The sequence below is a fragment of the Cardiocondyla obscurior genome, linkage group LG07 (assembly GCF_019399895.1).
Source record: "Cardiocondyla obscurior isolate alpha-2009 linkage group LG07, Cobs3.1, whole genome shotgun sequence".
Taxonomy (NCBI): domain Eukaryota; kingdom Metazoa; phylum Arthropoda; class Insecta; order Hymenoptera; family Formicidae; genus Cardiocondyla; species Cardiocondyla obscurior.
This window is the reverse complement of record NC_091870.1, coordinates 3,261,660-3,287,427: the sequence shown is the minus strand read 5'-3', so window position 1 is coordinate 3,287,427 and position 25,768 is coordinate 3,261,660. Positions and strand designations below refer to the sequence as shown.

General features: G+C 44.8%; 1 protein-coding gene across 3 annotated transcripts in view; it reads left to right on the top strand.

Moving 5' to 3' along the window:
* Osp (myosin phosphatase Rho interacting protein outspread) overlaps window positions 1-25,768 on the top strand; it is a 156,512-nt gene that overhangs the window by 127,665 nt on the left and 3,079 nt on the right. For 2 of the 3 annotated variants that reach the window (XM_070659058.1, XM_070659057.1), the window contains exons 4-14: window positions 10,413-10,601; window positions 14,298-14,370; window positions 15,038-15,607; window positions 17,631-17,803; window positions 17,993-18,133; window positions 18,229-18,390; window positions 18,996-19,168; window positions 19,372-20,327; window positions 20,423-20,579; window positions 20,693-23,551; window positions 23,650-23,941. In XM_070659058.1, coding sequence (XP_070515159.1) covers window positions 10,413-10,601; window positions 14,298-14,370; window positions 15,038-15,607; window positions 17,631-17,803; window positions 17,993-18,133; window positions 18,229-18,390; window positions 18,996-19,168; window positions 19,372-20,327; window positions 20,423-20,579; window positions 20,693-23,551; window positions 23,650-23,941 — 5,745 coding nt within the window. Of the gene's footprint in view, window positions 1-10,412; window positions 10,602-14,297; window positions 14,371-15,037; window positions 15,608-17,630; window positions 17,804-17,992; window positions 18,134-18,228; window positions 18,391-18,995; window positions 19,169-19,371; window positions 20,328-20,422; window positions 20,580-20,692; window positions 23,552-23,649; window positions 23,942-24,365; window positions 24,787-25,768 lie in introns of all 3 variants that reach the window. The other variant, XM_070659056.1, reaches the window with a different exon arrangement.

The following is a 25,768-nucleotide window of genomic DNA, read 5'->3' as shown; positions in this document are numbered from 1 at the left end:
GCCACGTTAATGGCCGCAATTTGTAACCGGGGCGAGGTCAATTAATAAAGACATCAGGTCATTAATTTAATTGCGAGTGCTGCATCGCGCCGCGCGACGCCGCTCGTCGCCGCGAGACTCGCCGTCCGAGGGAGAACGTACATACGTGCCTACTCCGCGCCTTCTTTCCCTTTCGCTCTCTCCCGCGTCGTCCCTCCTTATCTTGCCCCCCCCCCTCCTACCCCTCGCGTCCCGGACGACGATTTATTAACCTGCCCTGTAATTCATTAATTGCGAAATTCCTTCATCGCGCGTATATATACGAAAGGTCGCGCCTATTAAAGGTCCACGCGAGGTCGACGAGGTGCTCATCGCCGCGGATCGAATTATCGCTTTATCTCGACGAAAACGTGTACGACGCTAAGTGATCGGCCGATCTATCGGCGATGATGGGAGAGAGAGACGGCTTATTCTTCTGTGAAAATTACAGTGCCGGGCGGTGCTACGACGGGGGTTTTAGACGAGACCCGTGAGAGCATCGACTTTTCAGCCAGATCGGGGCTGCCGCGATCAGATAGTAACATTTTTCAGCCGGGTCCGCATGAATACTTCGGGAAATGGGTATCTCAGATACCAAGAAAGCGCCGCGGATTACCACCTACCGAGCGGAGTCGGATTGATGGATAGATGTTAATGCGATCCGGGACACATCGCCTTAAGCGGTCAGCGGGGAAATAATGACAGATACGTATAACTGACGCAGAGAGAGCGAGAGAGAGGAAAAAAAAAGAAAAAAGAAAAAAAAAATATCAGTGGATACTGCAATAACGGCGTGTAAGCCAAATAGCGTCGAAACGTTAAACGTTATGTCATATCAAACAATGTATCGCTCAAATTGAATATTGAATATTTAAGACGTGTTACACAACAGATACGATCTACTCGTTCAAATTGCATAGACGAAACAATATATTATCTAGCCGTGTTCTCGCCATAATTTCATACGTCGCAATTTTATTTGATATTTTACCTCACTTCTTTATTAAAATTATATTATACTCTTAAATTTTTCGAGGACGTTACCACGCGTCCTTTGACGCTTTCTCTGCACCTAAAATCCGCACGATAGCGAGGAGTCCGCTTCCGATCTCGCGACTCGACGCCGGGTTTCAAATAAACAAACTAATTGGGGCCTAATCAAAATCACCCGGGACGAGATCAAAGGGACCTCAATCTGCAGGCACAATAAATCGGTCGTTAAGGATAGAAAGCCACCACCCCCCTCATTCTTTCTTTCCCACCCAGAATGCACGGGCTCGCGTTCCGCGCGTGTTCTCTCCCCGCGGAGGGTATTCAAGACACTGTCCGGCTTTGTTATCGGCGTTCGCGAGTTTCAATTGCGAATCATGGTACGTAATCAACGCGACTCGTCGGGCTATTAGCTAGGTGCCTTTCACGGCGCGCTCCGACCACCGTTCGCGTTTCGCCTCGTCTCCCGCATAAATCAGCCGGATATCAACGGACGGAAGAGAAACAATGAGACAGAGAGATATTGTGCGAGGGGCCGCGAAGATTATCCAACGCTATCGAGGATACCCGTCGTCGGACTAACGGTCGCGATTGCCTTCTTTCATCAGCTCGGCGGAGCTGTCGGTCGCTCCTATCAACGGTACTCCTTTTCCTTCAACACCCGTTTTCTCCGCTATCGAGTCCTCCCTCGGTTTTTTCCCTTTTCTCTCTCTCCCCCCCTCCCCCTCCCCCTTTCCCCTCTCGGCGCGACTATCCGGGTTTCTCGGCGATCCCGCGTCCTTCTTGCCGGTAATCATCGAGAAATTGTATTCCCGTTGATGACTGGCGGGTGATTACACGGCGGTCGGCGCGCGAGTTCGCGGATCGCCCATACGACAGCTAATTGAAAGCGGACGTGAATCGGCACGGACGGACAGTCCCGCCGCCAGCTGATCGTAGATAGTCTTGCTCCGCTGATTCTCCGCCTTTAGGATGTTCCTTTAAACGATCGCCATTCCTATTTTCCCCGACGGCGAGTCAGTCTTTTCCTTTTCGCGAATCTTATTTAACTTTTTCTTTTCTCTTTTCTTATTTTTCTTTTTTACTCCCGGACAGGAAAAGTGACGGTGGTTCGTGTTTTTAGCGCGACCACGATAAGTACGCGAGGGCACAGCTTAAGATAATTAAAATCGTCTTTCACGGTTCGTTATTTATTACGCCCGATACTATATCGCGAATGTTTTCATTACGCCGTGAAAATTACAGAAGGATGTTATAATTCATATTTGTCGCGCGCTCGCAAACTTATTTTCGATAAGAATTTTTGAAAAATAAGCGAGATCTTAATATGTTCTTTTTGAATTGTATATTATTTCATTAATGTAAATAAAAAAATGCTTGCGTAATTTTCGTTTTCCATTGAAGGGGTAAAAAATTTAAATTAGTTAGCCACATTGAATATTAAAGTTAGCAGCGAGGATTATCTCTGTCGGCTTTCTCCCTCGCGTCCGACAAACGCCGTACTTCCTGCTTTACGAGCTTCAGTTTCAAGACTTCTTCGCGGAGTTTTCTCTCAAACAGCCTATACAGAATGCGCGGCGCGTCGTGCGTTGATACGCACGGAATATAAGATCCACCTCACGCATTCTCACGCATTCCGTCACGTCGTTGTTGGGGGAGGAATCGCCGTGAGGAAAGTCCGGTACTTCTAATCACTTTTCCAGCCTCTGCTCTTTGTGAGAGAATCCGAGAGAGAATTGCGACGGCCTTCGCGTTCCCCCTCCCCCCTCCCTCTCGATTCGTCCCCGTGGACGGAAGTCCGATCTCTGCGACGATCGTAAAAATTGCCGCGGGAATCGAAAATAAAATATTTTACACCCTCGAAGGCAGCGGGGGTTTACGGCCGCGCCCGGCTCGTACTTAGGTCGGTGTAATTTTATGCGGGAGATTAATGAGACTTTAATTGTGCGTAATCAGTATTGCGACGCGCGTAATGGCCGCCATTAGATTACTTCGCCAACAGCGACCGGACAGTTATGTATTTTTAGCCGCCGATGTTACCGGATACCGGATCCTGCGCGGCCCGATAACTTCCAGTTTTATCGATTCTTCCGTCGCGAGCCGCGACGACGCGACGCGCACCGGGCGAGACCTGTTTCCCGCCGATGAAAAGTTACCGGGATCGTACCGCGTGCCCCCGACGACCAAGACCCCCGTTGATTTTCCAAATGAGACTAATCCCCCCGGAGGGAAACCGGCCGCCGCGCCGAGAATAACCATCGCGAACATCGGCGGCCGGACAAATTAATGCTTCAAGGTATGCCCGTCGTACTTTCCGGATGGAGCAATTAACGAGGCTTCGACAATTATACACGTATAAATACCTTCTTACGCGGATTAAACACGCACGCGCGTATCGGCCGGCCCGATATTCCAATAAAGACTTTTTGCCGCACGACGAGTTTTCGACGGGCGGATTGCCGAGATGCAGACCGCAGGGCCGTGGAATTGCTAAGTCGTATAAAGCGATAGCGGAGTTCTACCTACGGCGAGAAGCGGTGGGAAAACGCACGAGAGTCGATATAATTCTCGACTAAAATAAGAAACCTCCGTCACAGTCGTCATTTTGTTGCAGGGAATACACACATATCCTCAATTTCTTAATAAAATAATAATTGCAGCTCGCGTGTGAAGCTCGATTCTAATTTAATTTTACAATTTCTACGTCGAATAAGAATTTTTATTTCACGGTCAATTCAGGGTAAACTAACATATTCTAGGTTTCGAGAGAAAGGAAAAAAAAAAAAAAAAAAAAAAAAAACGTGAGACGAATTCCTTTCGAGCCTGTCGCCGTATCCATACGTCGAAATCACGTCGTCGCCGGTTATCGCCCGCGGGTACCTTGCCTACTCTCTGATAGGAGGAAGCAACGACGGCGGAAACGGGGAACGAGGCGCCATGAATGCCACTTAGAGGATTATTAACGACCCGGCGATGCTTAGCGCGCGGCCGATGCTTTCAGGCGATTCGAAATTCCCATCTTGGGACGTCTTTAACGGCTGCCAGGCCGAGATTTATGCCGGGGTCCTGGCAGGTCCGCGCGGTCGGCGCTCAAAGTCGTCGAGCCGAGTGGGCGGCCGCAAGCCCTTCGCCTGGGACAACCACGGCGTCCCCACAGGGTCACGCGTAAGGGTTACTAGCTGCCGAAGGTCTCACGCGGAGACCTTTCATTCAATTCATTTCTCTTGCCTTTGGCAGGCGGATTTAGGTAGTAATAGCTGTCTACATTTAATTAATATGAATACACGCGCCCGTCGCCCGTGCGGCTGCCACGCATTCGATTCTTCGTGTCAGCCGCGTATAGAAGACCCACCCGATAATCCTATCAAACGCTTCTTATTGAATCGCTGTCCCGAGAATGCTCGATTGACGCCTCGCGCTCTCATACGATCGCATGCATGTTTAAAATTGCTTTATTGTAGAAAAGATTGCTTTTAAGAACTTTACGTGCGATCAACGGAAAGCGAAGTAATTGAAATAATTTTATAAATCTGTTTCGCGGCGGTAAGACTTAAATAGCGTGCGGAACAATGTGCAGTCTACAGCAGTAGCGTCGTGCAATTTATTGGATTTATTTTCTCCTTTGCCAAACGGGAGAAGCGAATAGGAAGCCCGGCGCTTCTTGCTAACAAACAAAAACCGAGAACAGGACGGTCTTATGTGCGTAAGGGCCGACATAGGGCCGCGATGCATCGCTCGGTTGGTCGCGTCCTTTCGTCCGTATCCGAGCGTAATCCGAGGGGCACATGGCAACGACGGTGCCTTAATAGAGACTCGCGTCGCGGGCTCGATGCGTCACGGATTTTCTTTTAGACCCGCTCGTTTTGCTCGTCGAATGTCGTGTAACAGTCTTACGTATTTCGGTCTTAGCCCCGAATGCTCGACTCCGAAAAAGCGGCCACAATTTTTTACCGTTATTTTCATGCCTCGCGCGAACGTCACCGCGTGCGTTTCGCGCGTTCGTGTCTTACTCCGGAGTTAATCGCGGGACAATTGCAGTGTTCTACAACGACGCAAGCTATATCGTTAGTTATAGTTATCACGGCAGTATTAGCACTGCCGTTCGTATACCTTTAACGCGTCGATCATATATTTCAATAGCGATACTGTCAGATTCTATCGACGAGCGCACTGAACCCTAACCGGCTTGAATGCATTATCATTGCTCCAAGAGATTTCGCAAAGCGCTGCGTTTACACTGGTCCCGTAGATGTTTATCCGCAGAAGTCTTTCGCATTTCGCTGCCACGCAGGCGGCAAGTATGTGGGAGCAGTACCGTGTCTAATATTCTCGGATTTTCTCTGGCATTCGTTCTTCGCGCGTCACGTCCCTTTCTCGCAATAACCGCGCTCTATCCAGAGTTCTTTGATCTTTGCTTGAAATGCAAGCGCAACGCGGAGATGCTGCGAGACGCGTCTGCGTGCGCGTGCGGATATATAAGAAGGACGCACTCCTTTACGCGATACAGTTATATTCAGATAGATTAGGAGGGAAATAAGGATTCAAGATTAAAAGGCAGGTTTATGAAATAACTTGTTATATGTTATATATATTTTTTGTTTTAATAAATTTTTAATATAAAAGATTTTATTTTTATATTATTATTTTATATTATTTTAAAACGGAAATATAAGGATTTATTTGTTTTAGCTTTTTTGCTATGCTAAAATGAGTAATTTGCAGTTGCCTGCACTTCCCACCCGTACTTAATTTGCCAAAGTTACGGAATTTGGCATGATCTATCATATAATTAGTGGATACGCTTTTCCACAATGTTAAGTTGAAAAAAAATTTGACTCACCGATTGATGCGCAGCGGCGGAGTTATAGCTACGATGATCCTGTAACATAAAAATAAAATTTGTAATGTAGAGATGCTGAAAATAATTTTTAATGCTTAAAAAAAATTTATTCGCGCTTCTAAGTAGTTTATAAATTAAATAATAAAAAATAAAAAAAGTTATTTGTAAGCGAAACGGAAAATTATTAATTTTGTTCTCGTAAAAAGTGATATTTACCCTAAAGTTGCTCCGCCGAAGCAGGATGCCTTTCCGAGGCCTCCTCCTCCACTCAGATGGGACGTGACGAGTCATCTTTCCGCACAGGAAACTCGCGACACCCCCGAAAAATTAATATCGCGCGATACTTTTCTGTGGCACTCCCGAAAAAACCCGACGAACCGGCTGCGGTTCGTTTATCATATGTTCGGCGATAACGGCACATTCCCTTCCTTTCTTGATCTGAAACATAAAAGTAAAAACTTTAATGTAGGAGTGCTGAAAATAATTTTCAATGCTTGAAAAAAAATTTTATTCACGTTTCTAAGTATTTTATTAATTAAATAATTAAAAATATAAAAAATTATTTGTAATCGAAGGAAGAAATTATTAATTTTGTGTTCGGAAAAAGCGATACTTACCCTGGGGTCCCTCCGACGAAGCAGGATGCCTTTCCGAGGCCTCCTCCTCCTCTCAGATTGTCGTGCAGTCATCTCCCGCGTACAGGATACTCGCGAAATATCCGGAAAAATTAATATCGCGCGATACTTTTCTGCGGCATTCCCGAAAAAACCCGACGAACCGGCTGCGGTTCATTTAGTATATTCGCGACGACGGTATACTCTGCGACGACGGTATATTCGGCGACGACAGTATATTCGCGACGACGATATACTCTGCGACGACGGTATATTCGGCGACGACAGTATATTCGCGACGACGATATACTCTGCGACGACGATATACTCTGCGACGACAGTATATTCGGCGACGACGGTATATTCGGCGACGACAGTATATTCGCGACGACGATATACTCTGCGACGACGGTATATTCGGCGACGACAGTATATTCGCGACAACGATATACTCTGCGACGACGATATACTCTGCGACGACAGTATATTCAGCGACGACGGTATATTCGGCGACGACAGTATATTCGCGACGACGATATACTCTGCGACGACGGTATATTCGGCGACGACGGTCCATTGGCGTCCTTTCTTGATGTTAATCTGAAACAGAAAAATAAGTTTTACAATTAACATTTACAGATTAGTCAGTCGATCAATTATTTACGCGACGAGATTGTACCAATAATGCGAGTTACTACGTAATGTAAAGTAAATCAAGCAATAGATATATCAAAAGAACGAATATTAACCTTCCTAGGTACGATACACGCAGTATTATCCTTCCCGAAAGTTAAATTCCTGATAGCGAAGACCTTACGATGTTTGTTTAGTGCGGACTAAGCTGCGTTCTACCTGCGCGCTCGACAATCACGTGAACACCGCACGACAACATGCAACGTACGTCGCTAGCGCTCGCTACGCATCGTCCCTATGACCGTAAAGGCGTGACGTAACATCACACGAGTCACGTACGCCGCTGGCGCTCGCCCGCGCCCACTATGCAACAATGACCTTCTGCCCAAAACAATTCGTATGGAATATTACACGTGCTATTACACTAAATTCGGTACGGGTTATTTAATTGTTAAATACCAAGCCCGGAGCTTGGTCGAAAAGAGCCTACGCCGATTCTTCGTCACTCATGATAATCGTCCCGAAAAAGCGTCTAGAATTATCGCGCAAATGAGAATACACTTACTTCGCAGGGATAAAAGCTGCCCGCGACTGCTTCGTGCGCACGGAGCATTCCTCGGAGAAGCAATATGTCGACGAGTCGCATTTCCGCTCGTCAAATTTGAGTATTTCCGCCGGTATATGTGGAGCACCTCGTGTCTGTACCTTCCGTCCTCGAGCGCGAGTGAGAGAGTGAGCTCCCCGCTACGCCCGCTCGCTCCTTCCCCACCCTAGCGCTCTACCTTTCCCCCACCCCAGCGCCCTTGCTCGTTTCTCTCTCTGCACGTATGTACTCCAGCGCGCTGTAAAAGATGTTAAAATTTATATACCGATTATTACATAGAATATCATATTGAATATTAATTTCCGTACACCACGAATTTTTAACTAACAAATGCGTTGCGGTACTCGTTAATTTATTGTACTGACAATTATATGTACTGTATGTAATCAGTCAAAAGAAATGAATGTAATTAATGTCCGAATTTATGTATAAATTAAATTAAAAAAAAACGAAATGCGTTTAAGGGTACATTCGAAGTTCATTGTTGGAAAATGTTTAATATAAAATAATTCTCTTTAACGTAGAAGAGCAAGAATAAATGACGTCCATGCTTTGTAATATCTAACGACATGAAGATGAAATAATTATCTTGCAACAAATTTCTGGGGAAAAAAGAAAGTTCTTTTCTCTTCAAGAATAATTTTAAAACACTGTTAACACCTACTTGAATTCAATTCAAACGTGCTTATCTAAGTTTCTGTAAGAGAGGTAGCCGCGAAAGAGATTAATTAATGTTTAGGTTTATTACTTTCTTGTTTGAAGAGGAGATATGTACATATAATTTCTTACGCTCCCTGTCTTTCATAAATTCCACTCTGTTTTACACAGCCACGAGTACGTAGAATGTTCTCAGTGTAATACACCACGATCCGTACACTGTTGCGTGCATGTCGGATAATATAACCAAGTGGAGGAAAAGAATGACAGAGATCGTGCGGTGGTATAAACGTAAAAGGTACCCGATGGTGTTAAAATACGGCGAAGATTTGTAGATCCGTGTACCCCTGCTTTACCTTAGGATAAGAACCTCACGTTACAAAGCGCGAGACGTCGAGGAAACGCGGCAGAGAAGCAAAAAAGCACGAGGGAGTCATTAATTAATTAGTTTTAATTATTTCCATCGTCGCGGACTTCTCGCGTCTATAAATTTTTTTCTTTCTTTTTTTTTTTTTTTTCTTGTTCCCGCGCCCTTTCTCGCCCCTCGGGATTAATTACGAGGCTACAAGGGGGAATTTTTCATATGTAAATTTTTGCATTATCCCAACGCGAGCGGCGAGTGGCGCGACGGGGAGGAAAGGGACACAGCGCGAGGAGAATATATGCGTATAGGCGTGTAAAAGGGCCGAGAGACGCGCGTGGTGCGCAAATGAACCTCCTCGCGTTTCAAGAATAATGTCGCCGTGCTTCGCGCACGAGAAAAATTGCTGGGCGGGCGGCACTTTGAATTATAAACGTTGCCTCGCATATATACTCGACGTCCGGTATTCCCCTCGTCCTCCTTAGACGAGCGTCTTTAGAAACGAGCGCCAGATGCAATCCCTCAGGATTACATTCCGATTCCCGCGGGTAAATACGTTCCTATTTTTTTTTTTTTTTTTTTGCGACATAGATACGTAACGCACGACAGTCGTGTGCAATGATTGTCTCGTTGAATGGAATTTCGACGGCTTCGCTAATAATTGAATTTCTGTCCCGGAGCTAGCCGCCCGACGATAATGATATTATTACATCGGCATCGGCGCGAGGAGTCGCTCCATTCACCTTTTTTATCGCGCAATTTATTACCCAAAGATTGGTCATTAGTCTTTATTGCCCGTTCCGTCGCACGGGAATTGCTTGACCTCCGGCATGAAAGCGATCTGTCCGATGCGCCGGCAGTTACGCTCGTACTTGAGGAGTATCCGCGGTTGCATTGTGGTGACATTCCCGGGTGCACTTTGCGCGAAGTGAAGTGCCTGCGGCGATCGCAAATGGTGTGCCTTGACCGGCGTGCGACTCGCGCCGATTTCCCGTCTCGTTCCTCGCGAGATGCTCCCCCTCTCCCCCTTCTCAAATTGACGGCAATTGCGTGATCGCCGATGAGACTCGCTTTCGTTTTACGAGGAGCGAAGTGCCTCGCTGAAATCAGCAATAAGACATTATTTTTACCTTTCGCGAAGTGCAACTTTTACGGCCGGGGGAGAGTCGGGGTGAATAGTCGGCCGCGACCAGCCGATTACGTTATTGCGCTGAAATGATACGTTTCCGGTAAAGCGGCTTCGATGCAGCTCGGTCAATCGAACGCGGGTGTGCACGTATAATTTCGCGAAACGGCCGTTTGCAAAGGGGACAAAAAAAAAAAAAAAGAATTGAGCGCAATAAAAATAAGTCTTGCGGTTGCAATGCACGATTGCTGCAACGATTGCTACCATTATCTCATTTATTATCGTTATTCGCTGCTTTTCGTTTTAATAGCGATAAAACATACCGTGATCGATAGCCGCGAATATCACGGCATACGCGGTTCTCGCTCGCGTGGTAAGAGATAGTACGCGTGTATTGCCTGGCGTCTCGTTTCACGTCGGCTTTTGTACAGGCAAATCGCGACAAAAACGCGCGATTGAAGATCCGCAGTTATAGACTTCATTATGTATTAATTTACCTTAATTACCCGCAAAGTCGAACGCTTCACTGTTAATCCTCTTATTAACTGCTTCTCCTTTTGTCATTGCAGCCCGAAACGGTGCCTCAGGCGAGGATCGACATGACCCGCGTTCTGGAAGTGGCCGCAGCCGAGGACGTCACCGGGCACCCCTACAGCCTCGCCGTTACTTCACCCGAGGGTGTGACCTTCGTTAAAGGGACGTGTCGCGAGGAGACCAGGTGGTGGACGGACGTTCTCCAAGTGTATTCACGAAATAAGGTTGGTCCAACTTGATTCCGACACACGCTGATTAATTTTAAAATACTCTGGTGATCACAATAATAAAATCGACGTTAGGAATGCAATTAAAAGATAAAATAAAATATTTTTAAATAAACCAAAGCTAATAAAAAAAAAAAAAAAAAAATTGGTGCACCTTTTAAGGTTATTCTTCCGCATTGTAGTTGCAAAATCGGGCGACTATGGCGAAAGGCGCAGTCGAATATTTCAGTGGAATTGTGGGGGAAATGTCGATTCGAGAAAACTACTCGCCGGGAAGAGAAAGCCGGGTGCGTCGGTGCCTAATGCACACTTGCGTTGTGGAATCGCGTCTCGCGTGTATCATTAGAGAATTTAATTTTCTGTCGATTACGGAGGGTACGCAGTGCGGGCCCCCGTATCAATACCGTATTACGTCTTACGGAGAGTGTTGCGCGAGAGAACGGAGTCACGCAAACGGTAAGAAAACGCAACCGTCGGGTGATTGCCGGTGCCCTCGCATAATCATTACGTGCCATGCATCCTCTCTCGCGTCACGCTTGTTACGCGTGCAAGAATCATTCCTTCGCTCGTGACGTCTTTTCGCGTCGACGGGATTAACTTAGATAGGGCTTCAAGCGCGTTACCAGAAATCTAACACGAGAGAGAACCCGACGACCGTCACTATCATTTCCAGCGCGACTGCTTATTATAATACGGAGGGTACGCGTCGAAGATGACGTTAAGTCCTTGAAGATTCACCACCTCTTTCTTTCTCTTTCTATTTTTTTTTCTTTTTTTTTTACAGCGCTATTTAGAGCGTGAAGCAATTTCAACCTTTAACAAGATACTACTCGTATTCCAATTAAATCGGAGATAAAACCAGCCGACGAATTAATTCGCAAAAATTATTGATCGACATTCACGTCACTTTAAAAATGTCCATGAAGACGTTTCTCGGCCGGCGAAAACGTCTTTATTGTCTCTCGTTACGTAAAGGAGGCCGTTGCACGTCGGAATTAGCGGCAATGTAGGACAGAGTGCGACGTAAAAGTGCATCGTTGAGTTCATAAACGGGCGCTTTCGCGTGATGAGGCGGTTTATTGAGCGCGATTGTCCCGGTCGGCCGCTTGAAAGGGCTCGGAAGGAGAGAAAAGAAGAAAAAAAAAAAAAAAGATCGCGTAAGCGACAGCGAAACTGCCGACGTTGCCTCGCGTAATCGCGGACCGATGCGCGTTCATTACGCCGACAATAACGCGAGTGGCGCGCGAGTTGTCACTGCTGGACCGCGGGGTTGTCAGCCGAGTCGATTGGCTGCTTCCTGCGATTCATCCGTCTTTTCGCGATCTCTCTTCAAAGCCGGACCTCCGTTTTCTCCCTTTTCACTTCGTCGCTTAACGCCGCGCCAGGGAGTCGCAAAAAGCGGCACCTATTATTCAGCCGGCGACCGAAAGCGCTCGGTGACAAATGGAGAACGCGTCGTTTCACTCCGTGCTGCTGTACGCGGTCACGTCGCCGGAACCGGGCCCGGACGTGAGAACGATCGTTTCTAGTCCGTAAAAGCTGCCCCGCGAGTGGTAACTCCATTAATTACGTGCGTGCTCTTAACATGCCACGTTACGAGCCGGGATACTTAAAGCCTTTTAAATTCCTTATACTGACGTCTCATCTTAGAACTTGCTCGGAGCGTGATACCTACATTTCCGTTCGTATTTCGCTTATTAGCGGCCGTAAATTTGTTAATTGCCGAGATATGTAAAGCGAGATTACGCGAGGTCGGCGAACAGGTTAAAAGGAAGAGAAAAAAAAAAAAAGACTTAACAAAAAGGCAATTCTTGCGGCTCGGTCGCGCGATTTGCCATGCCGGGCGCCACGAGGTGGCCTGTAAATTTATGTCATTTCGCGCGACACGCTCGAAACGCGTGTTGCAAATTGTCGCGGTCGTAAAGCAATCGTTGCTAAAGCGAGGCGTGTTTATTCAATCTCTGCCTGTCAATGATTTCGGTGCTTACAATGTCGAGCTTCATGCGGCGTCTGCACATCGCGTGTTATACGCGTTCATTACACAACTCGGCGGTTCGGTGAGGCGTGCCGAAAAAAAAGTTCAAATTCTCGCGGGTGGAGCAATTGTCTAGAGACTCTAGAAGCCTCCGGACCGCCTACGAAATTGCACACCGAGTTCCGCGTCCGTTTGCGAACCCCCGATAAATCAGTCCCGCGTAAATTCAGCTCGAAAGCTGTCATTCGTTACATCGCTCGGAGTTTTACAACTCCGCGGATCGCTCGGCGTTACGCAAAACATGATTGATCGACGAGCAGAAATATCTCTTCATTCAGTAATTCTGTGACAAAACGCGAAACAGCACGTAGCACGCCCGACCGTGTCGACGATTGTTTCACGGACGGATCTCACGGGAGATATTGTTTTGTTATTTTATTTATTAATTTTTTTTTTTTCTTTTTTTTTTTTAGTTAAGCTACACACGCAACGTACGTTTTTTAACATATCCCGAAGTAGGCCCCGCGTTATAATGTATCGGCATTTCGGCTAATATTTTTTCTCACTTCTCTCTCGCGTCGCTCGTACATTTTCATTCAAATTGGCTCCGTAAATTAATTAACGAAAAGATACAGCCGCGCGAGGAAAATATTTTCTGCCTCAAATCGTCGGGGACGTATAAAGAAATATTCCGAAACATGCAAATGTGCCGCTTTGCATATCCAACGTAAATTATTGCACCCGATGTGTTACAGCGCGCAACGTTGAAGCTCGTAAAGTTGCGACTCTCGGACAAAAAGAGTCTCCTTCGTCCGAGATTCCCTTTCCACTTTTTTTTTTTATCTCTATCCCGCTATCGCAATAGCGATAATTATCTCTTCAGAGCGGAATGAAGTATTCTCTGCGCCCGCGGGTTTCGCGTCGGCCGCCGATCGATCAATCGTCCTCGCGCGAAGATCGTTTGGGATCTCATCGTAGGCTCGCATTGTTCATACGGGGATCGCTGCTTGGCACGTACGTCAATTCCGTTGCGCAAGCCGTGATCGATCGGCAAATGGCTTGCAGCCTCGTTGTCGTGGACCCCGCGCGCGCGCGCTGGTGTAAACGAACGATTACGTTTACGAGGCCAAGGCGAGATGCAGCCGGTTATATGCGCGGCGCGACATTTAACGCGTGGTGAACGTGGAGGGAAACGCGTCGCTCCCGCGTTATTTTTCCACATCCTTTTCCCAATCCTTCCTCCTCGTTCCCCCCCGTGTCCTTCGAACCGCCACGCTGTCTATGCAAAGGAGGCCTGCTTTGCATCCCGAGACCGTTCTCGCGAAGTCAATTCGCCACGGCGATCGTCTTTCAATCCGAAGAACGTAGCACGGCGCGTACTTGAAATTATCACTCGACTAGGCAGACGTACGTCGGTATTATTAGCGAGCCTTTGATGCGTCGGGTATGTTTCGTGATTTATACATCGAATTAAAACTCGATTAGGCGTACCCCGAGAAACGCGCCCGTTCGCGGTGTTCTCACGATTATGGGCGCGGATACGCGTACGTAATCGCGCGGGGACCACCTCTGCTTTTCAGGCGGGCATACGGGCTCGCCGTGATCGGGTTATGCGGTAGGTTGTTCCCGGGACCGCTCGAGAAGTTCAATGAAGTTTTAATAGTAGTTGTACTCACCGCTACGACGTCTTCAAGGTGTGCTTGTTTTATTGTTTTCAGGGTCGGCACAAGCGAAATGCAACCTTTCCCGGTGGCCAGACGACGATCCTCCAGGTTACGCCGACGATCCGAAGTGAGTATGCCCGCTGCTTGTGTGCACTATGTAAATTTTATAGTATTTAATCGTAGACATTTCCACGCCGGTGGTTAACACGGCGGCGTAATCACCGTTTCGTACCGCCGTTTCGCAGTATTGCGCAGACGGAGGTATTTATACGAACAATTTGACATAACGAGGGGTAACGTGCGACAGCGTGGTAAATATATCGCGTGGATACTCGTGTGACAGACGCGAACACAAATAACAGGAAGACGGCTAGCGCGAGGGAAAAGGAAAAAATAAAGAGAAAAAGACGAGTCTTACAATATGCGGCCATTATTATCGTCATCACTGCTGCCACCTCGTTACTCCCGGTCGACGAGACCTTTGGTTATTCCTAATTGAATTGCGTAGTATTTTAATGACGGAAATCATGGCGACAATTAGCTTGAATCGAGTCGCGCATCGATCTATCGATCTCGCTCGCTACGCACGATCGAGTCTCGCTTGTTCCGAATTACTTAACCTAATCTGCACCGAAGATTTCATAGCTCGACGTTATTGTTTCTCGGAAGGAAGGACAACTTACTTTGATTTTCCGTAATCTCGTTGCGGAGAACCTGCATACCGCGGTCTGTTCTCGTCTGCTTGTGTCGTTATGAGCTTTTTACAAACTGTGCCGTTTGAACTTGATCACCAGGTAACACGCCGAACCCGCCCCGGCCACGCTTCAATAGCTGCCGATCGGAGCCGCGCAGCACCGGCTGGATCCCGGAAGCCGGCACCTCGGATCTGTGCTCGTCCGTGTTCTCGTCCACGCCGTCCTTGGTGACGACCAGCGTCATTACCGCCACCAGCAGCGGCGTGCTGACAAATGGCAACACTGAGAGCATCTCCGAGATCAGGAGCAGCCTGTCGTCTTTGCGAACCCTCGAGAACGGCACTACCGGAAGTTACCCGACCACGTCTACATCGACGTTGAACGGCAATGTTTGCAGCACAGTCTACTCGACCTCCACGTCGTCTGTGCCAACGGCGACGACGACGACGACGACGGCGAATAGCATCGTCCTGCTAGCCGACAAGCCACCGATGGTCCCCAACGATGCGCGATCGACAGGCTATCGGGATCAACCCGCCAGCAGCGCTTCTCCACCGACCCGGGACAAGCTCCGCGCCGAGGACAAAGCCAGACGCAGGATGAACCAGCAGGGCGAACGGACCAGCGGCATCATCGACACGGCTGGTCCGGCCACCGGCGAGAAACTAGGTCGGTATATTAAACGAGGCACAGGTCCAGTTGACACCGCACTAAACCTAACGAACTCGTTACGCCCGTTTTGTCGAATGGCTTCATTTACTTTAGCTTCATCGGCGACTCTGTTAAAGCCAGTCTTTTTAGCGTAGAAAATGTACGTGGGTAATGGACAAAAACAGAAGAATGTGATTTCATTCTGAAATACATGTGAAAGTCACATTAGAAGTCATAACTCTCAGGAGGTTTGTCTTACCTTGTCACGATTCACGTCGAAAGTTTTTCTTGCTCTTAATAGACGGATAAAACTAGTTTATGTGCGGATGGAAACTAGGACGGTGCCACATTGCGTTTTACATTCTCAATGACGATGATTTGCAGCCCGCGTAAGATATGAATGACGTTATCCAGTCGGAACTGACCTATTTTTATCTAATATAATTGATACCGCAAACGTGGTAGTTAGTAGTGAAAACGCTGCTGGATTTACGTAGATACTATGTTAATATAATTACAAAAGATTAGTAACATTATATGTATAACTAATATCACGATGAAAAATTATAGTGCGATGAAAAATGGTCTGTTTACGAATTGAAATACTAGATCGTGGAAAGTCGGTGCCGCCCTTTTTCACGATCTCGCGAAATTTTGCGACGCATGTTTTCTCATTGCGTGCATTTTTTTGTTCAAGGTCTTCAAGAGATATTCCAATTGTACTTCTCGCGTTACATATTGCGTATACTGCGTAATTGCGTACGTGAAATCTCGAAGGAAATCTACAGCTGCTTGACCGCGCTGCTCCGCACCGTACAGCCCATAGATTTCATTTAGATTGACGCCAAACGAACGACGGGATACTTTAGAAACTGCTTGCCGAAAAATCGAGAGGCATGCGAAATCCATCGAGCGATCTCGCTAACGATTTCCAGGCAATGCGGATTATTGAAATGCATTTGTCTTATCAAAACGTGAAGATTGCTCGCGAGATTTAAGCCGCAGATCGTCGACTAGCATCTATGAATAGATATTGGGATAAAGAAAGTTAGAAATGTAAAAAATTGTATAAAATTTGAAGTTTAAGTTTTTTTTTTTATAAATAACGTCAGTATGCAATTTTTTTTTTTACATTCTTTTATCGATTAGATTTCAAAAACGTTTCTGATAAATTTCAAGATTTATTTAAAGATTCTAAATAAAGAAACTCAGTGTCATTATCATTTATAAAAAGAAGCTTACATTTTAAATCTCATGCAATTTTTAACCTTTCTTATAACTTTCTTAATTATGCCCAAGGAAAGATTCCAATGCGGAATTTATTCACACGAAATCGGCGATTTATTAATAATAGTTCTCCCACGAAAGTTCAAGCAGATTTGTATTCATTTTACGATCATTTACTGCTAATTTAATCGTCTACGGAGAATCCCGTTTAATTATTTAATTTTCAATCGGCCCCGGTTTCATATTTTAATTTGTCTGTAATTCAATTTATTCTTCGGATGAATTATAACATCTTTTTTATGGCGAAAGGTAGCCATTAATATGATGATGACGCGGTGAATTTTTGACGTATCGCCGAGATGAACGAGAAGTAAAGCGCGCGCAAGGCGACCTTTCGCTCCGTTCGCTCGCTTATTGCCGCATCGTATTGGCTAGAAAGTTATTAATTAGTCGGCAGTCAATTAATACAGAGTGGTCGTTTACCCGTGCCAACGAGCGCCCATGTCGGGCGAGCGGCGCTTAAGCAGAAAAGAAATTAATTAGCTAACTCGCCGACGTAGCGAAACGAATATTTGATAACTATGAACGCAGGAAGCCGACTTAACGGTTTCGCCTCGTGCGGTCGTCTCCGCGATTCTCCTCACCGGCATCTAAATATCATAATTATAATTATACAGTCCCGGGGTACGCCGCGTAGTTAGGCTCGCAGATCGAAATTATAGAGACTGAACAAATAGATGGATAGAGAAATTTGTTTAACATTACGCTCCGATGTTTCATGATGCGGAAATGTAAGAAAGTATGCATTTTATAGATGACGATGCGTGCCGGAGGATACTTCTGGAGCACGAGCGGGAAAGAGAAGGAAAGTTACGAGATATCGCAGCTTCGTTAACGCAACCGCGAGTGCGAAGAATTAAGCCGAGGACTTCGGAGCCGACCAGAGACGTCGTAGACGCAGTCAATGCAGCTCATCAGGATAAACTTGTACGTAATGAGGGGACACGGAACTTATGATTAATTATTAATTATATCTTTCATCTTTCGTGCCTTTAAATATAATTTAAATATACATTCGGACGAACGCAGCTTTTTTAAGACAGGAAATAAAAGTTCGACGTTTATATTTAGTGATTTCACTTAGAAGTAATTTACCGCAATGTATTTTACGAACAGATCAGAGGCGATCCCGATGGCTGCGGCTTAGATATCTCCGGTATCAGGTATTCACCTACTTCCGAGCTGAGGGTCGACTTACCGGCAGAAGACTTGCTGAACATCAAAAAGGGATGGTTGATGAAGCAGGGCTTAAACAAGGTACGCTTCGCACATTCAATAAGAGAAATCCTTACCTTTTTTTTTTTTTTTTTCCTTAATAAAATACTTTATTTGCCCTTTGTTTTTTTATCTAGGAATGGAACAAGCATTGGTTTGTTCTGAGAGGCTGCGGTTTAATGTACTATAGGGATCCCTGCGCGGAGGATAAGGGCATCATGGATGGCGTTATAGACCTCAATACTGTCACGGCGGTCACGCCTCTTCAGGTTGCACGAAATTACGGATTCCAGACTGTCGTGAGTAATCGTAATTATGCTATCGTGTTTGCGTGAGAGAGAAACGTTCGTGTTTCCCGGAAAGTAGCCCTCTTTTGCAAAGCAATTTGCTTAATTATAGTTACTTAATTACGCGATAATATAATTTTATTTTAAATTAAAGCCTAGCGACTCCATGTACATGATCTAACGTGACCCACTTTTTTCACTGGAAAAGTTTAAAGAAAAGAAAATTGAATATACATTAATTTAAAGAACTTAATAAAACCTTACAGTCGAGAGAATTAAAATTACATTTTTTTTTAATAAAACTTATCTAAATAAAACGTGAAGATAAATAATAAACCAAAAGTATTAAAAGGCACAATAATTTTGAAGCAGCTGCAAAATAATTCGAATTAGAAGTTTGAAATTAACTTCCGCGTTCAGCATAGAAGTGTCCAGAAGAAAATAACTAACTCAATTTCACGGTAGAATAAATTGTGAGCTTCTTGTTAACGCTATTGATTGTTAGCGGCGGTCACGTTTCTCATTCGGAGACGAAGCCCGTACAGTTGCATGACATTTATTTCATGCTTATGTCGCTTGTACGACGTGCATACTAACTACTTCGACTTACGACGCAGGCTTGGGATGACAGAGGTAGCACGGTGCTGTCTGCGGTGACAGCCGGTATTAGGTCCAGTTGGATGTCGGCCATCAGAAGAGCGGCCAATCTGCCTGATCCTGATAATAATGTGGATTCTCTTACCGTTTGCCCGGATGCTCAACAAGAAACGAATCCACAGTCGCCTACCACGTGAGTATAATTACGTAATTGTGTAATGAACAATTTTTTTTACATAAGAATGTCATAAATTAATCGTACGGTATTCTATTAAGAAATGTACTCTAAAAAATTATGTACATTTACAGACAGAATTATATTATATATTTTGCAAGATAATTTTTTTTTAGTTGACAATTATATTTTTAATGACACGTACGAATATTGTTTTATAGATCTATTACGGATCGTGAAAGAGACTCCGTCGTTCCGTCGACGTCCATCACGCCCAGATCAGTTCTGTTCTCGTCTGACGAAGAGTACAGAACAGCTTCTGAGGGTGGACGAAGAGAATCTGGCGACTGGTCAGAGATGCCGGTATCTCCGCCGTTAGTGAGGAACGATGATTGGCCTATAACGCTGAAGGGTTCAAGCTGGTCAGATGCGGCTAACTATGAATGGTCGGAATTGCCACCGTCGCCACCGTTAACGAGAACCGCGTTATCTAGAGTAAAAGCTCGGTCCAGATCGAGCTCCAGATCGAGAGTCTACAAGAGAAGTCGAAGTTCTCCACCGAGCTCGCGAAGGAGCACTCTGGACAGTGTGAGATCGGAAGATCTCATGATGGCTTGCTGCGAGCTCGGCGAAGATGAGGAGCAGAATAATGGCCATCTACAGAACAACAGCTGTCTCTCGAGTACTAACGACAGCCCTCTTATCGTTGAGCTTTTGGAGAATCAAGTGTCGCTTTTACGCGACCAACTAGATCAGAATCAGTCGCATCCGAGTACGTTACTAGTCATTGTCGAGCGTCAGGAGAACGAAATCGAGAGCTTGAAATCGCAGTTGAATGCGGCGCGAACGGACGTCGCAAATGCAGAAAAGGAGCTATCTAGGCTCCGACAGCAAAAAGCAGAAGCATCCATTAGGGAGAAACAAGTGGAAGAATTGTTGAATACAATACAAAGGACGGAGCAGCAAAGAAATAAAGATTTAGATGATTTGGAGAAAATGAAAAAAGTGTACAACAGGGAGAAAGAAGTCTTGGAATGTAAGTTACTTGAAACAGAGGCTATTCTAAGAGAAACGACAGAAAGGTGCGAAATCCTTACAAACGAATTAACGTCGAGTCATCGAAATGTCGAACATCTGCAAGCGGAAACTGCAGCCTTCAGTGACAGATTGTCGCAAGGTACGTATATATGTTTTTGGCAAAATACATAATTTCCATTTTAACAAAGTTTAAATAATGTTTAATTAATTTTTTTTTTTTTTTTTATATATTAGGTATTGAAGAAAATGAAAGGCTTTACAACAGAGTAAGAGAATTGGAAGAAAAGCATGGACTTTCAGCTTCGAGAGAACGTGGACGAAGCTTTGATTCGCTTAGCGACTTGACTAACATTGAATTGGATTTAGATTTAACTGCATTAGACAAGGAAAGGTAAATGCGCGTTGTAAAATATAAGAATATATTGTAAGATATATCATAAAAATATATTGTAAGATTATAATCTTATCTAATTCTGTAGTTACTATCATGTAATATTTTTGTAGAGTCATGGAGGAATACGACGAATTACGAAGTCGTTTCGAGAAAGCTGTTATGGAGATTCGAGCCATGAGGAAAGAGCTGCGAGAGGCTCACGCGACACAAGATGTTTTGGAGTTAGAAATTTTTGCTCACAAACAAGACGCAGCTAATGTCAACGATACGAATCAAGCACAGATTCAATTAATGGCGGCGAGAATTCAGGACTTAACTAACAAGTTAGCTGCGAGCGAAAAACAAATTAGAACATTGAAGCAAAAATTAACAAAAGCCGAGAGCAGAGATAAGAGAAGATCTCTCTCTCTTAAAGGAAGAGAATCTTTTCATATTTCTCAGGAGGTGGAAGACAAACTATTGGATCTAGAAAATAAAATCTGCGCTATAGAGAGAGGCAAAAGTATCAACGCTCCTATTTCGACTCCTGTTTCTGGTAATAGCTCGAAAGAATCGAGTCCTAATCCGAAAAAAGAAAAGAGAAGAGAAGGCAAGAATTTGGATCGGGCTAGATTACGAAGAAAATCTTTAGACAGCGCTACGAGCTCTGAACCAATGAAAGTATTGATTAGACTAAGTACTTTGGAAACAAAAGTAGCGAGCGTTGCGGAGACCCTGATCAGTGACGCGGAAAAGGATTCCAGTGAATGTAGCGAAATCAGCGGGTCTTCCGAGGTATCATTGGAAGTTTTGGCAAGGCTGAAAAAACTAGAGAGAGTAGTATTGAAGTCAAAAAGACGATTGGAGAAATGTCTCGGATCGACGCAGGCGGAGGATAAAGCCGAAAAATGTTTGCGCGAAGTGAATGAAATATTAGATTCGTGCTTAGAATGTAAGAAGAACCAGGCTAGCGCTCAAATCACCGAGTCAGTAGGAGTAGTCGTATCTAGGTTAGAAACTATACTTAAGGATAAACTGAGCGAACTCACAAAGAGACGGCAGTTGCTGGCGCAAGAAGGTCGGCTCGACGAGAGAGAAAAAATGAAACTCGTCGCCGAAAGAATAGCCTTCGAATCTGTGATCCTGCGGCAGATAAAATGCGCGTTGAATCGCACAACGGACAAGAGTGCCGTTCTGAGTGAATTGGTTGAAACTAGTCAGCTTGCCTCAAGCTTAAAACGTAAGATTCACGGAACTAAGCCCAAAACGTACCAAAAAACAAATTACATTCAGTATCTCACTAAAGTGTTAGCGAGTAAGTTAGTACTGATAGGACACTCTTCTGTATCGACGGAAACGCCGAAGGAAATTAATGCCGCTCGCAGCGAAAGTCTTAACTTTCTGCTGCAGAAGCAGCGGGAGATAAATGAAATCATGCGGAAATACAAGGACGCAAAGTTGCGACAGCTCGCGGAATCTCTGGCCGCCGAGACGTTGAGTCTGTCCGAGCAGGAGGACCTCGCGGGTAAGCAGATCAGCAGCTCGAATAAAAAACTACTCGAAGATAGACGTATTCGCGAGGCATGGGCTTTGGCGCAAGAGACCGTGAGCAAAGAACTCGTGCAGGCAGAAGTGTCTCATGTTATCATGCGTTATGGACAGATGTACGAACAAAGTGTTACCTCGATCACGGATATTTGCCTCAGTTTTGATAATGCAGACAATATTAAGCTAGAATCATGGGTGGATGCAGCACAAGCGCGATTACGCCAAGAAATGGAGGTTTCCATACACGAATTATCGGAGGCTTACGAAGATTGTTTGCGCACGATGAAGAAGAATAAGTCGACGACGCTCGATTCCAAGCACGAGTCCCGTCAACTGCTCACCGACTATGCCGATATAATTGCGCATAAAGCGTTAATTGATTCGAGAATTGCTCTCCTTCAGGAAACCACTCGGCAAACATCTACGACATTGTCCAGCGAGACTTTCGTATCTAGTCTTATCCGAAACGAAGAAATTCTTTCCTATTTGGCAAACGACGGATACGAAGGATACGATTTTCAAAGCAATCCAATTCTGGATACGGAGTATAGTTATCTTTACCAGCGATTGACTAAGGAGTGCGAGGATGCAATATCTGGACGAAGAGAGTCGAAAGAGCAGCTCAAGAACGTCAGCCAGTCGTTGTTTCACTTAGAAGAAAATCTAGCCGAGCTCAGCAAATGTATAAGAGATAAAACGGGTATGAAAATTGACAGTATCGTTTGGCCCAAGTCGACGAGCGGCGTTACGGATTGGTCTAGCGTATGTGAAAAATGTTTGCATTTGCGAGAACAGATAAGAAAACTGAGCGATTACATGAACAACATGTCGTGTCAAACATGCGGTCAGCTGCAGGAAACTATTCAAAAGATAACTAACGAACACAATCAAGAATTAGAGACGCTTAAGCGCAATCAAGAGAGAGATTTAATGGATATCAAGGGTGAACTGGACAATCAGCGACAATCTCTGACAACGCAATATGAGCAGGAGGCGGCCAGTTTACGTGAGAGAGCCAGGAAGCTGGAGCATCGTCTCAACGCGATGGATTCCGAGCATTCGGCTCATGTGAACGAATTGAGAGCTGCTTATCAAAGATCGATAAGTGCCGAATTAGATACCGATGCCGAAACGCGAAAGCGATACAAAGAAGAAATCAAGCAATTACGCGCGTTATGCGAAAAAGGTTTATTGGCTATGGAGAACTCGCACAGGCGCATCATCGCCGAGATGGAAGAAAAACATCGGCAGGAGTTGGAAAATCTCAGAGTGGAGAAGGAACAGGCGCTTTCCGAGGAGACACAGGCGACTTTGGCTGCGTTAGACGCCATGAGGAAAGCGCACGAACACGAAGTACAGAAAGAAATTGCTAAATTCAAGCAGGAGTTCATTAAACAAATGCAGGCACGCGAGGACATCGGCGTGCTACACAAAGAACACGAGTATGCTAAGATTTTAATTTAATACTTTTTATCGAGTTAAATTAATGCAAATATTAAGTAAATATTTATTATTATTATTATTTAATATTATTTTATAGGGAAGAAATGGAGGAGATCAAGCAAGAAATTCTTTCTCTGTCTGCAAAATATTCGTCCAAGTGCGTAGAGTCAGCCGCGTTGGAGGAGAAAGTGGGCAATTTATCTAAGCAACTCGCACAAGCGCAGCAGCACATTATGCAACTAGACGCGAGGAACAAACAGCTGAGAGCACATCTGGTATTGGAAACAAACGACAGCGGTATCAACGACACAATTCAGATTCTGAGAGGTAGAGACAACGAGCTCACCGAGCCGAAGGAAGAGATGCACCGACTGCAACAACAATTCAAGGTACGGCGTCCCTTGACTAAAAGCTCATTGTTTAGAGAAAGAGTAGACGTGGTTAACACTACTGATGTACACTACTAAATTAATTAACTCTGCTGCAATTACATTTTATGGTGTTTCACCTAGTGAGCTTGTCGCGCTTTAATAAAGTACCGACTACATTAGTACATTTAAATCGCTCAAGTAAAACTATGCGCTTTTCATTAACGACTGCCTCATCGTTTTCACTCGTTCTCGAAACTTGTACATCGTCCTGTAAATAATATCATAGGCTAGCTTCCGGCACCCGACGAGAATCGCAAATACCATAACTGATGTAATTGTAACTCATCGAACAGTTCGAGCGATTTGATTAATGTTAATTAATCCGCCCCTCCTGCTCGCCCATCAGCCGCATTGACGCAAATTTTCGATATTTCACTAACAGCATGGGGACACCCTTCGTGAATCGCCCGGCGTACCGTCGAAAGCCGCCTTGTCGCTAGACTACTCGCCTGCCTACTCGCCACAACGTCTCAGAGGTAATCAGAGTGGCAACGAACAGAAATTAACGACCGAACGGAGTGCGAAAGGAGCGAGCTCCTTATCCAGCGCGTTGCAAAAACAGTCTCTGTCGACGGATCGACCTCAGAGCGCGTTCTCGTACAGACTCGAGCGTGTAAAGTCCGTCTCGTTGCCGTACTCGAGTAGTCTGGCCAGGCCGGCGAGTAGTGCCGGGATTTCCGGCTCGTACGTTGACGGGAAAGATCCGCCGGCGAGTTTAGGGCAGAAGGAGCGTAACGGCAACCTGGGCCCGTCATTGTGGGACAGCTTGAGACCGAGGAGCGGCCTGCCTCATCAGTATCAAGGTACAGAAGAGAGATGAATATCGAGAGGAGAAAGGGAGAGAAAAGTCCACGGTGATGGAATGCATTATCGAACAACGGCGGGAAAGTCCGCTCTTGCTTTTGTAAAATATTGTCTACGTAATCACTGATGTAATTGTGGTCTTACTGTCAATGATATTATTGTTATTTTACGATCGGTATTGGTTGAAAATCTTTGAAATAATTTTCCGTACGTGCAACCGAAGATGTTACCGAAGATTCACTAATATAACGTCAAGTAATTATTTTTAAAATCTTGAAAATTAAACGAGGTTTCTGTCTTTAATATCTTGCTGAGGGAGAATACGAGATTAACATGTGCTTTGTGGAAATTAACAGCGCTTTTAAAATATTAACACTGTTAAAATATTACTGACTGATATGAAGACTGTGAGCTATTAATTTAAACGAGCTCTACGTGATTTTAATTATTAATGCAATATTATTTCATTAATAATATTAATGTTAATATGATATGCAAGCATTAAATAACCAGTATTGTATAACCTGAATATAATTGCATAAATGTGTAGAGTTCGTTTAATTATGCATATAACTGTGCAATATTTATCGAACAATGTGGCGTTTCTTAATCCACTTATTACAAGATCTTATTTTTGTCGCGCATGTATATACGAATGAATTTAAGCTTGTTCTCTTTATTATAATTATTATTGTGAATTATGTAAATTTTTGTGAGAATAATCGACTGGATTAGCGGTTCTCTAATTTTAATTAAGTTGTTTATGGATACTTACGACTAACATCAAAAGCGTGCCTACCATTATTTAATAATTGATCGCATACGATGCATTATGCAATGCTTGTCTAACGCTGATTATTTGCTAACATTAATTGCGTACGGGTCCACGATGTGCAATATAGAAAAATAACTTTGCCTTACCATATAACACGCTGTACATTATAAGTATTTAGTGTATATGTCTAAAAATAATTAGTTAGC